This window comes from Corythoichthys intestinalis, chromosome 21 (genome assembly GCF_030265065.1).
Source record: "Corythoichthys intestinalis isolate RoL2023-P3 chromosome 21, ASM3026506v1, whole genome shotgun sequence".
Classification (NCBI taxonomy): Eukaryota; Metazoa; Chordata; class Actinopteri; order Syngnathiformes; family Syngnathidae; genus Corythoichthys; species Corythoichthys intestinalis.
In genome coordinates, this window is record NC_080415.1 from 38,078,635 (window position 1) to 38,092,444 (window position 13,810).

General features: G+C 40.7%; 1 protein-coding gene across 12 annotated transcripts in view; it reads right to left on the bottom strand.

Annotated features, from left to right (window-relative positions):
- rbfox3a (RNA binding fox-1 homolog 3a) overlaps positions 1 to 13,810 on the bottom strand; it is a 597,184-nt gene that overhangs the window by 74,222 nt on the left and 509,152 nt on the right. For 10 of the 12 annotated variants that reach the window (XM_057825678.1, XM_057825688.1, XM_057825685.1 and 7 more), the window contains one exon: positions 5,166 to 5,312. In XM_057825678.1, the coding sequence (XP_057681661.1) occupies positions 5,166 to 5,312 (147 nt within the window). The remainder of the gene's footprint in view (positions 1 to 5,165; positions 5,313 to 13,810) is intronic. The other 2 variants (XM_057825687.1, XM_057825680.1) reach the window with 1 other exon arrangement.

Here is a 13,810-nt window from a genome sequence, read left to right on the forward strand (position 1 = left end):
ATTTTTTTCAATAATTTGCTGCACGCATTTTTCCCTGAAGCTCGTCTTGTGAACGACCGACAGTGCTGTCCTGCTCTTCACTGTTCAGACCTGGTTCAAATAGGAAGGGTAGAACCGACGACATGTTGGGAAAGCTAACGAGTGACACGCTGGAATTTCGGCAACGGGCCCAGTGATTTCACACACTGCGACGTAACAAGAATGGCGACCTATTACTTAAAATAATTTTACAAACTTTATTCAAACAAAAACATTAAGAGGGGTTTTAATATCAAATTATCATAACTCATACCAACATTTATCTTTTAAGAATAACTTGTCTTAAAAATAGAGGATCCCTTTAAGACTAATAAGAATTATCGTCCAAAAGACTAAGACAAAAAATTTAAAGGGCTGCCAAAAACAACACTGCTATGAACCCATTGGCTGCCATTGACGGCGACAGATGTCCAATCCATTTTCACCAGGAAAGCTCTAAAGAATAGTACTCTTGCCTTGCCGACAGTTTTGGCTGTCACTTCAGCCTTCGCCAATGCCGTCAGTGGACAAAAACGACCAGTGGCGCCCCCAGGGGGTGGCCAGGGGTGGCCACGGCCACCCCTATAAATTGGTTGGCCACCCCACTGGCCACCCTGCTTGCCAGTATATCGTTAGATTGTTGTAGCATCAGTTATGCATTTCATCCCAAATGAATGCATTTATTTTGTTTGGTTAAATGTCGGGCTTTCAAATTTTTCGCTTTAACGGGCGGTAATTAATTTTTAAAAATTAATCACGTGAAAATTTCGCAATTAACACATTCGCGGTACACCTCATACACGCATTGCCGCAAACAGCCTACAATGGCGCCGTTTTACTTGTATACAGAGATAAGAGGCAGTGTCAAGTGAGTGGAGTAGATATAAGCATTCATTGAGACCGTGCTTTTAATTGGCAAAAGCATCGTCATCTCTCCCACAGCAACTATAAATATTGTGGGAAGCGACATGGGGAAGAATGACAGGAGTTGATCTTTTTCTTAATACCCTGTTGTGTACCCAACGCAGAGAAGATATAGCATTTGCAGCCACCACACACAGTCATGGTTGCACCACTTCCCATCATGCATTTGGGCAGAACAGTTACGTCGCTACAGTATCATTTACTGAAAGCTCAACAAATACACTAGATGGCAATATTTAGTCACAATATACAAACTCATATTTTTGTAAGTCTTTCTATCCGTGCATCCCTTTCACAGAAAGAATGTTAATAATGTTAATGCCATCTTGTGGATTTATTGTTATAATAAACAAATACAGTACAGTACATATGTACAGTATGTTGAATATATATATCCGTCTTGTCTTATCTTTCCTTTCCAACAATAATTTACAGAAAAATATGGCATATTTTAGAGATGGCTTGAACGGCGATTAAATACGATTAATTTTTAAGCTGTGATTAACTCGATTAAAAATTTTAATCGTTTGACAGCCCAAGTTAAATGTACACCTTATGCTTAATATACTGTATACATAACACAATAAAACAGAATTGTTGTAGAACTCAAAATGTTGACTGGACAGTTATGGACTATGCACATTAAATCATTAGTAACATCAAATATTACACAATACACCAAAGTATATCAGTAGCTGTGTCCCTAAGTCTTTCTGATAGTTTCCCCCTGACCTTTTTACTGCAATAATAATATCATGAAAACCCGAAATTATGGCTTTTAGTTTTGGCCACCCCAAGATTTTAAGTGGCCCCATCTGGCCACCCCTATGAAAAATTTCTGGAGGCGCCACTGAAAACGACGTCTCTTAACCCCAAATCCCCCAAGATATACAAAAACAGAAAGGTTTGCCTGAGGACAAGTGGCTGATATTTTGAAGGAAAATGCTTCCTGGCACCGTAATTTGAATCCTTTTCCTTCCTAAGTGTGTGAGATGCTGTGTTCAACAGGAGCGTCTGAGACAGTCTGTCTCTTTTGATTCTCATTTAGCATTCTACTGTTCCTTTCTCCCAGTACGATACCGTCATTGGTTAATTGTGGCGCAGTGTTCAGCGCCTTGGAGAATCCACTAAGTGACTTGAGACTGCTGGGAGAAAATATAAAGTCCCAGCACTGCTCAGGAATACACAAATCCAAACACACGCACTTACTCTAGCACCCCTAGCTGCTGCTGTCACCCTGCATACACCTAATGAGGATAAACTCCCTTTTAACCTCGCCGAAGAATCCTATTAATTGCGTCTCTACTGACGGGCCCTTCCGTTCCTTTGCATTATCCCGACATCAAGCGCTCAGAGGCCTGGGAAGTGCTGGTGGAACCCACAGGAGCAGATGTTTCAGTCCATTTGTGTAACAGGAAGGTGAGCGTGGGAGTACCAGACGCCGACCTCCTATTAAATATTCATACTCATGCTGGGTTGGGTTGCTCCAATAATAGGCGTTTCAGTCAAATGTGGTGCTGCACCGATATCATTTTTTGGTTCTCCATTCAGATTTCTAGATATGTGCTATCCATTGTTGTTTTAGTCTACAAAGACGACAACGGTAATATTTACTCAACGAACAATTTTTTTTCACGACGATGACGAGCTAAAAAATGTGTTTTGGGAGACTATATAACGCGACAACAACGAGACCAAAATGCACCATAGCCTCCGTCAAATGTTAACAACGTGTAACATTTTCTTATTGTGTGTGTAGTTAGCCTGCATTGTTGCAGTGTTTTGTTGTGTCACTCATGTGACATGTTGCACCCACCCCCACTCACCGGTGTTCTCTCCAGGCTTTCTTGTCTTGAAACTAGGGCTGTCAAAATTATGGTAATTAATGCACCGCTCAAACAGATTAAAATAACAGCACAGTGCAATGCCAACTTGTTACTTGTGTTTTTTGGAGTTTTGTCGCCCTCTGCTGGCACTTGGGTGCGAGTGATTTTATGGGCTCAAGCACCTATGAGCATTGTGTAATTATTGACATCAACAATGGCGGGCTACTAGTTTATTTTTTGATTGAAAATGTTACAAATTTTATTAAAATGAAAACATTAAGAGGGGTTTTAATATAAAATTTCTATAACGTGTACTCACATTTATCTTTTAAGAACTACAATCTTTTTTATCCATGGATCGCTTTAACAGAATGTTCATAATGTTAATGCCATCTTGTTTATTTATTATGATAAACAAATACAGTACTTACGTACCATATGTTGAATGTATAGATCCAGCTTGTGTCTTATCTTTCCATTCCAACAATAATTTACAGAAAAATATGGCATATTTTATAGATGGTTTGAATTGCGATTGCTATGATTTTTTTTTTTCTTGCCTTGGCAAGAGAGATAATACTATGCTGAGTGATCATCACACACTCAACATAACTTGGAGCGTTAGAATAGTATTTGCCTTCTTGTTAGCATTAGCATTTAGTATAGCGCGCTTCATCTTAAACCTCCGGGCAACTTAAAAAAAAATTTTTTTTTTTTTTTTTTACATACAGTTCATGGTGTCCAAGCGCGTATAATTAATTGAAAAGGACGCTCACTTTTAGCATTAGCCTAATGCTAACACTAATGCGAATGCTATGCTTACACCACGAGTTACATTTAGTGTGTGATGATCACTCAGCACAGACCTCAAAGACTAAAGCAACATTGCATGTTCTCTCTGGCACATATAAGAAATCAAATCTTACCGTGTGTGCAAGCCTGCATGGAGACGACACGCTGGGGAGTGGGGCAAGATGTAACGCTAACTACACATAAAAAAGTCACATCTTGAACACGTGACCGAAACTATTGCACATTTTTGTCTCGTTCTTGTCTCGTCAGACGAAAGCTAGCATTTGTATCGTTCTGTTTTAGTTACCCAAAATACGTTTTTAGCTCGTCCAATGCTAATACTGTACAGAAACCATATTTATTGCAAAAAAAATATTCAATTTTTGTCCCCCTTAATACAAATTGACATATTCACTTGAATGTAACATCATAGCCATCATGGCTTGATTATACACTGCTCAACTCATTGGTGGGAGGGTGCATCTTGGCCAGAGGAAGAGAAAATTGTATTGAACTCATTGGCTGTCATCGGCGGTGCTAAATGTCCAATCCATTTGAAGTGTTAGTGCTAGCCGTAGGGTGATGACTTCCATAAAGTAAAAAAGTTTTGCGCGATTTATATATTATATTTATTCACTTAAATAGTAAAAAAATATCAACTAGTCCTGCTAGCAGGACTGAACGGGCCCTCGCACAGCGTATCGACTACCCAAATATCATCGCTCTCCCTATGTATGTGCAAAATTTGGTAAGTTTTCAGGCATATTCAGGCCTTTAAATTGGCCATTTTCATTTGCCATGAAGAAGTCCTAACCCTTAACTCAGAACAACGTCAGACTTTGGTACCCCGCCCACGACAGGCCCGTGAATGAAAACTCACCATTTTGTTAACCTAACGTCGCATATGTCTCATGAAGAGTCTCACCAATTTTTAGGAGGATCCAACTAACTGCCTCAGCGCAATGGTCTCAAACTTTGCACGCTGGTTTTCAACTAACTTTTTTCAGTGAAACAAATATATTTTTGTACATTCAACATCATTTGGGAGGGTCTTAGCTTTCATACGAGCCATTTCTGAAACCAATTGAATAATTAAAATTCAGGTTATTAGCTATTGTTTCTAAAAAATGGATAAGCGACAAGACTTTTGTCAGGGACTGTATTATAATGAACCGTTTTTTGTTGTTGTTGAATTCATATCACCTAATGATCCATCAGTACAGTTTGTCTTTCCTGCGATAAGACTTCCCAAAACGTTGCTTTTGCATGTGTTAAGTCAAGTGAAGCATACAATAGGCTAGCTAGCTACCACTCTGACTTTCAGAGGACCACTTAAGGACAGACATGCACGATAAAACATTAATAAAGCTAGCCTAATTTGGGTTAAGGGGCATGCAAAGGTAAGGGCGTGAATTATTTAGATTTATGACGAGAAGCTTACAAACTAGTTCAAGGGACAAAACTCACTTTATGCTTTTCTTACACTTTTCAAATTGGTTAGGATTGACAGAATGAATACTGGGCGGCACCGTTTGACCTGTGGTGGACACCCGCCAGCCAGCAACAAAAATATCAAGGTCCGTGACAGGGTACAGTGGAACTCACCCCAAACATTTGCCGAAGATCAGGGTCCCGAAAACGGAAAGGTATGTTGGAGACGTGTAATCTTTTGGGCTGCTGTTTCTCCGACGAGTCGCTTGGCTGCAGGTGAAGATGCTGCGAAGCCTCCGTCTGTGGAATGTCATCTACCTGCTGAAAAGAAGCACACAAAAGGCCAAAGGTCAACTACCGTCGGGAATAACTTTGGATTCTGCAAGAAAGCTTTCCTAATTTGACATTTCCAAGCAGCAAGCCGCATATCATGCACTGGCGCGACTATTCCAGTGATATACTGCAAAACAGGCTATTTGTCTGAACATGTGTTCCCATTCTGTGCAAAAAATCAATATGGGTCCATCAGAAATCACTTCACAAAGCCAGGCGCGGAAGTGAGAACATGCAGTGCGCTCAGTCAGCCTGCCGGCTAACGGTGAAATATTGTTCTATGATGTTTACAAAAGATTCCAATGAATTTTTCCCCGTATTTATAAATGTCACTGAAAAAGTGACAGTGCAGTTTGTCAGATATTTGTTAGTTTCAGGGTTCCGGAGTAGCTAAGCTAGTGTGAGTCAATGGTACAATCTTAGCATGCCAATATAAAACGATATTAACAGATCTAAGATAGTCAAATAAATTAAAAAATGCCGATCATTGTTCGAAATAGCCATGCTGCCAAAATTATATCAGACCTAACTGCCGTAATTCTTTTCATTCTGCGGGACTATTTTTTTAAAAATGCGTAATGCGACCACAATTGAGAGGAGTGCTCCGTGCACTCGTGCTCATGCTGCATTTAACACTAGGGGGCAGTTTACATGGAGACTCTGCGACACAAACACGCAATGACAGAGTAGCGGAATGGCCTCGCGTGCATATGGTGTCGGCGAAGACGAAAAATTTCAAATCCTGCCTCCAAAGTGGAAGAATTCGATTGCAGGGGATTGAGGCGGGGCTTGCTCCGCATGCATATCAAAGGCTCCCGCGGCGCGAGACCGCGCCGATAACGTCAGCACTCGTACACGTCACATTGGGCGTGCGCAGCGGTGCTACTAAACATTGAAAACAGCAAATATGGCAGAATGTCGGCTTTAATGTACTGTTTTAAGAATATTTTTTAATTAAATGTGTTGAATGTTTCCATTTTTGTGCCTTTCTGAACAAAAGAAATATGCCATTGCTTCGAGTGGGCGGGGATATTTTTTTCCGGGTTGAGGAGTTTGGTGGGGTCAAAGTGCATCATTTGCAGTCACCTTGTAAATCTGCACTGCCCCTAGGGCTTGGCGTGAATACTACATCGTTTTCATGCGGAATTGTGACATTGTTCGAATGGAGACGGGCCCATATAAATGCAAATTTGAAATTTTTCGTATTCTCGGAGAGTCACCATGTAAACAGCCCCTAGAACTACCAAGGGTGGATCAATTGATAACCAGAGAAGGATCATCTGAGCCTAATCAGCGTATGTTTTGTGAGCACTATGGTCCTCATTAGTCATTCCAATTCACACTCGCAAAACCACAGGGTTGGATTGCTCCAATCAGCATCTTGAGTGCTTGCAGGGCAGGGCTGCCTTGGCTTTGTCGGAAAGTGGACCGCTCGGGCAGGCAGTCGGGCGGACAACCTTTTCACATATTCCAAAAACTGCAGTTTGCCTACAGTATGTACTGTATACTGAAGCTTGTGTTTGCAGTGACAAAACAGCTGTTTGAGCTGCTGTGGAAAGTTCTCTGGTCATTGTGTGCTTCAACATAATAAACTGTGAACCTTGACAAAAGAAGGTTGGACTTGTCAAGACAAAGTGAAGGTGCTTGATGGGATTTGTCTCAGATGTTCTATCACTCAGTTTTCTACAGTTCTGGATAGGGTTGTTCCGATCATGTTTTTTTGCTCCCGATCCCGATCGTTTTAGTTTGAGTATCTGCCGATCCTGATATTTCCCGATCCGATTGGTTTTTTTTTTTTGCTCCCGATTCAATTCCAATCATTCCCGATAATTTTCCCCCATCATATACAGTACATTTTGGCAATGCATTAAGAAAAAAATGAATAAAACTCGGACGAATATATACATTCAACATACAGTACATAAGTACTGCATTTGTTTATTATGACAATAAATCCTTAAGATGGCATTTACATTATTAACATTCTTTCTGTGAGAGGGATCCACGGATAGAAAGACTTGTAATTCTTAAAGGATAAATGTAACTTTGTATATTGTGACTAAATATTGCCATCTAGTGTATTTGTTGAGCTTTTGGTAAATGATACTGTAGCCATTTAACTGTTCTGCCTAAATGCAAGATGGGAAGTGCAACCATGACTGTGCGTAGTGGTACCAATTGATATATCTTCTCTGCGTTGGGAAATAACATAGGGTGTTAAGAAAAAGATCAATCACTATCTATCTTCCCCACATTGCTTCCCACGATATTTCTAATCCTAGGGAGAGGGATTGTAAGGCTTTAGCCATTTAAAAAAAGGCTCCAAAGGCTGCCAAAATTCACTCTACTCATTATACGCTGCGTTTTAGCTTTATATATAGGTAAAACGGCGCCATTACAGATTGAACGCGACAATGCGTGAGTGGGTCGTGCAGTGCATGCGTTAAATATTTTAACGTGATAAATTAAAAATTTTTTTTTTTTACTGCCGTTAACGGTATAAATTTAATAACCCTACCTTAAGCCTAAACTAAAGACTCTGGATGAGTGTAACATATTATGTCTGTAACGTTAAATACAATAAGAAAACGATTTAATTAAAAAATATACATATAATAAAAAAAAGGCATGTCCGATATTTTTTTGCCGATTGCGATACTTTGAAAATGACGTGATCGGACCCGATCATCGATCGGGACATCTCTAGTTCTGGATGCTAGTCGTAGTTTCAATTCCACATGGCCCTCTCATCATTTTTACAACAACCCAGGAGTTAACAAGTCTGGATTTGCAAATATTCAAGATGCTAATTGCAGCTATCCAGAGTGAAACCACCAACTTGCAGCTCGATTGCTTGTTTGAGTGGTCTATTGTTTGACAAAGCCAAGTAGTCAGTTTGGTATAGGGGTCATTTGATGCCTTTTTGGTATTTCTTCTTGCCAAAAAACCCTTATGGTCAGGCTAGTTGAAATCAGACTAGACTCACAGTTCAGTCTAAGCTGCACTAGAAGCTATAATGCTAGGGGAAGTACAGCCACTGAGTCCTATCCCCTTTTTCTCACTCTACCTACCACTTGTTTTTATTACATTTCTCTTTTCTAATTCTAATATCTAGTTGACTAGTCTCTTCATCACTAGTCACCTGGTGTCCCCTTTCCCTCCTCCCTTATGGGGAGGAGCTATTTTTCAGCCGCAGCGTCCTGACTATCCTGACCCCTCGCTGGATGGACGTCCTCGCTGCCTGTCTCATCTGGCTAGATAGACTATCCTGACCCCTGGCTGGATAGACGTCCTCGCTGCACATTTCTTAATAAAGAACTGAATATTTCATGGGGTGTCCTAATATTTTTTCAAATGACTGTAGTTTGGATAACTGCCACAAATCTTGATTTATATATCGACACACGAGCAAGGCCTTGGTCGTAGTGGTGAAAGATCGTTTCTAATTGCATAATGAAAAAATAAAAAGGATACATGATACATCACAATTGACCTGAGTTCTTAATAGGCAAGCAAAAGATGGGTCCCTAATCATCTGATATTTTATCTTTTGTTAGCCTGTTTCAAAAGGTTTGCTGTAAGTAAGCAAAACACTCCAACACATGAGAATCAGGAGAAAAGGAAGAGTGAAAGAATAAGGGCAAAACCCTGAGACGGAGAGATGATGTCAGCTTATCCGGCCTCCAATCAATGAGAGAGAAGTGCTGAAGGTAGCAGCAATTGTAGCAAGAGTCGGGGAAGGGGAAAAGAGAAGGATGGCGAGAGGAAAGAAAGACAGAAAAAAAAAGCAAAAGACTTAGCACATGATGATTGGTTCGGGACGCACGTATACGGAGACGCAAGACATGCTGCAAGTGCTGACTGAACGGTAAAAATGGAAAGACAGGGAAGTGAGGATAATGGCATTACATCACTTTCACTCTCACACAAACACGCACACACAAAAGCTGAATAGGCAAGGCACTTTAATGCAGCTATAATAAACTATGCGCGCCTCAGCCTGACTGTGGCCACATTTTAGACTAAATCGTGGCTTCAACAAAAGTACTATGCTTTTGCGAGAAAGAATTGCAGTGCCATGAATGGCGATTACAGAGAGAGCAAAATTGATCAAATGTGTGGCAAAAGTATGATCTCAAACAACAATAGCAAGGACTAAATAAACTACAAACTGCAATTTCTGGAGAAATTACTATGGGGCTTTGCTGTGGTTGATACAGATCTATCAGATCCTGTTACATGGCTGTCAATGCCATCGACTTACTTGGGCATCAGTTGAATGTCAATGGGCTGTAATGGTAAGTTTTTGGTCAAAACTCACAGCCACACATGTTTATCTGCCATTGAAAATGAATGGGAAATTTGGACGTGCATGGCTGTCAATGGCATCGACTTACTTGGGCGCCAGTTGAATGTCAATGGGCTGTAATGGTAGGTTTTTGGTCAAAAATCACAATCACACAGGTTTTTCTGCCATTGAAAATGAATGGGAAATTTGGACATACATGGCCGTCAATGGCATGGATGTGCATTGCTGTCAATGGCATTGACTTACTTGGGCGCCAGTTGAATGTCAATGGGCTGTAATGGTCAGTTTTTGGTCAAAAATCCAAACCACAAAGGTTTTTCTGCCATTGAAAATTGGGAAATTTGGACATACATGGCTGTCAGTGGCATGGACGTGTATGGCTGCCAATGGCATTGACTTACTTGGGCACCAGTTGAATATCAATGGACTGACATGGGAAATGGTCAAAAATCACAATCACACAGGTTTTTCTGCCATTGAAAATGAATGGGAAATTTGGACATACATTACCGTCAATGGCATGGACGTGCATGGCTGTCAATGGCATTGACTTACTTGGGTGCCAGTTGAATGTCAATGGGCTGTAATGGTCAGTTTTTGGTCAAAAATCCCAACCACAAAGGTTTTTCTGCCATTGAAAATAGGGAAATTTGGACATACATGGCCGTCAATGGCATGGACGTGCATGGCTGCCAATGGCATTGACTTACTTGGGCACCAGTTGAATATCAATGGACTGACATGGTAAATGCTCAAAAATCACAAGTACCTATGTTTTCCTGCCACTGAAAATGAATAGCATCGTGCAAAAGTTCTGGTCATTCTGATATTTGAAGGGTGACGGTTGGTGCGTTGGCAAAATTATGGGAATGAACAGAAAAAAAAATCGATTTGGGCATCACACCCTGCGATGCACTTTTGATCAACGTACAGTGGTAAGAAAAAGTATCTGAACTTTTTGGAACTTCTCACATTTCTGCATGAACTCGCCATGAAATGTGATCTGATCTTTGTCAAAATCACACGGATGAAAAAACAGTGTCAGCTTTCACTTTCAAAACCACCCAAACATTTTTAGGCTTCCATATTTTAATGAGGATAGTATGCAAACAATGACAGAAGGGGGAAAAATAAGTAAGTGAACCATCAGATTTAATATTGTGTGCCCTCCCTCTTTGGCAGCAATAACTTCAACCAGACGCTTCCTGATGCTGCAGATCAGTCTGGCACATCGATCAGGACTAATTGTGGCCCATTCTTCTGTTCAAAACTGCTGGAGTTCAGTCAGATTCCTGGGATGTCTGGCATGAATTGCTGTCTTTAGCTCATGCCACAGTCTCTCAATGGGGTTGAAGTCTGGACTTTGACTTGGCCACTCCAGAACGTGCATTTTGTTCTTCTGAAATCATGATGAAGTTGATTTACTTCTGTGTTTTGGATCAATGTCTTGTTGCAGCATCCATCCTCTTTTTAGCTTCAGCTGCCTGACAGACGGCCTCAGGTTTTCCTGCAAAACGTTTGAATTCATTCTTCCATTAATGATTGCAAGTTGTCCAGGCCCTGTGGTAGCAAAACAGCCCCAAATCATGATGCTCCCTCCACCATTCTTCACCGTGGGAATGAGGTGTTGATGTTCGTGAGCTGCTCCACTTTCCGCCACACACGACTTTGTGTTTCATTCCCAAACAATTCAACTTTGGTTTCATCAGTGCACAAAATATTTTGCCAAAACTTCGGTGGACTGTCCAAGTGCCTTTTTGCAAACAATCGAGCAACAATGTTTTTTAGACAGCAGTGGCTTCCTCCGTGGAGACCTCCCATGAACATTATTCTTGGCCATAGTTCTACATATAGTTGATGTCTGCACAGAGATATTGGTCTGTGCCATTGATTTCTGTAAGTCTTTAGCAGACACTCTAAGGTTCTTTTTTACCTCTCTGAGTATTCTGCGCTGAACTGTTGGCATCATCTTTGGTGGACGGCCACTCCTTGAGGAAGAAGCAACTGTGCCTAACTCTCTCCATTTGTGGACAACTTCCCTGACTGTCGATTGATAAACATCCAGAGTTTTAGAGATGGTTTTGGATCCTTTCCCAGCTTTATACAAATCAAAAATCCTTGATCGCAGGTTTTCAGACAGCTCTTTTGAGTGAGCCATGATACACATCAGACACTGCTTCTCATCAAGAAAATTCTTACCAGGTGTGTGTTTTATAGTGGGCAGGGCAGCTTTGAAGCACTCATCAGTGATAAGGCAGACAACTGACTTAAATTGTTTGGTAAAAATTGGTTTGAATTGCTCTTTAAGGCTATGTTCATACTACAGGTCTTAATGCACGAATCCGATTTTTTGTCATATCCAATTTTTTGGCGTGCCCGTTCAGACTGCCTTTGTCCATTGAGACCGTTCAAGTATTACGCATGCGCACTAATTCGCAGTCCGACACGCGCTGACCAAGAAGACCCGCATGCGCAGAAGCATCAAAACAAATGACACACGTCATCCGTCATTCGAGGGATAATATATTTTGCTTTTCAAAAGGAAGACACAAATAACAGACATAAATAATCCCCGTTTAGGCTTATATTCAAAGTTTATATGGATCGATAGCATGCACGCACTGTCCGTGCACGTCACACACACATACGGGCAGTTTGCCCCGACTCTCGGCCGTGTAGGCAATGTTGAAATATTGCTCACTTGGAACAGAGAAAACTGAGCATTCTCAGGCTTGTCCTCAACCCATTTTTATTTTTTATGACTGTTGTAAAGCCCAGCCCTTCCCCAAAAGCCGTGTTCACTGCAAGCTAGGCGCTAATAACGCACAGCTGCATCACTACGGTAACGACTCTCTCGCTATTTGATGACGTAATTGCTGCATTAAATCCGATTTGCGGGACTGGACAGTACAGACCGCCGCGACAGTCTGGAAAAATGTGGCCCAGATCGAATTTAGACCACATACGAAAGTGACCCAGATCGGATTTGAAATGGTCCCGTTCTATGCGACTTGTCACGTTCAGACTGTCAAGTTAATGCCTCACTCGAGTCGGAAAAACACGAAAAAATCGGATTCGTGCATTAAGACCTGTAGTATGAACGTAGCCTAAGTCTCCTTTGGCAGAGGGTTCACTTACTTATTTTTCCCCCTTCTGTCAGTGTTTGCATGCTATCCTCATTAAAATATGAAAACCTGTAAATGTTTGAGTGGATTTAGTTAAAGCAGACAGTTTTTACATCTGTGTGATTTTGACAAAGATTAGATCACATTTGATGGTGATTATATGAAGAAATGTGAGAAATTCCAAAACGTTCAGATACCTTTTCATACCACTATAGTAAGCTTTAGTGGCCAATCACACAGTTTAGATAGATAAATCTCACTTTAGGTGGTGGACAAAACATTTTCAATTCCAATTGATCAAATAGGACTGCACTACGTAACATAACTGGAGGCGAATAACAAACAAATTGAGCATTGCTACCTTGAGGAACATCATTTCCATTCCATTACTTGCAACACTGTTTTAAGTCTAAAAGTCGGAATTTTAAGATCAGTGCCTGAACCTAAAAGTTTTGTTCATTTCATTAATTTACACTCTGGGACTTGTTATTGACCTTCTAACATCTGGTAATTAATCTCTCCCCCTCAATTTAACGCGACAGAATAACAACGAAAACAGCCTGAAACTATGAAAATCCTGGACATCTAATTGCGGTTGGCGCTTCTTCAGTCTGAGTGATTTTAATTCCCTCGAAAAGTAAAATAGGATGCTTCACCTACAAACAACATTCCTGCAATTAGTATGAAAGACATTATAAGATATACAACTTTCAAAGGATTCATTGCGGCACAACTCTCTGTGTTGAAAACCTTTGAAATGGAATTTTTCATGGAGTATCTGAAAGTGTGAGTGTGATCGGTATTTGCATCTGTGTTACACTGATGGAGCGTAAAGGTATGAAATCGGCATGGAAATGATCAGAAGAAGAAGAGTAGCCTTTACGGTCAATGTAACATTAACCTAAAACGAGACTGAGTAGGGACATCTCCGATCTGATCACGTGATCTGGAATCGGGCACTATCATGTCATTTCTTGAAGAAACAGAATCGGGTAAAAAACATTGTGTTCCTATTTATTTGTATGAATTGCAGTGTTTGACCAAGCCATGAT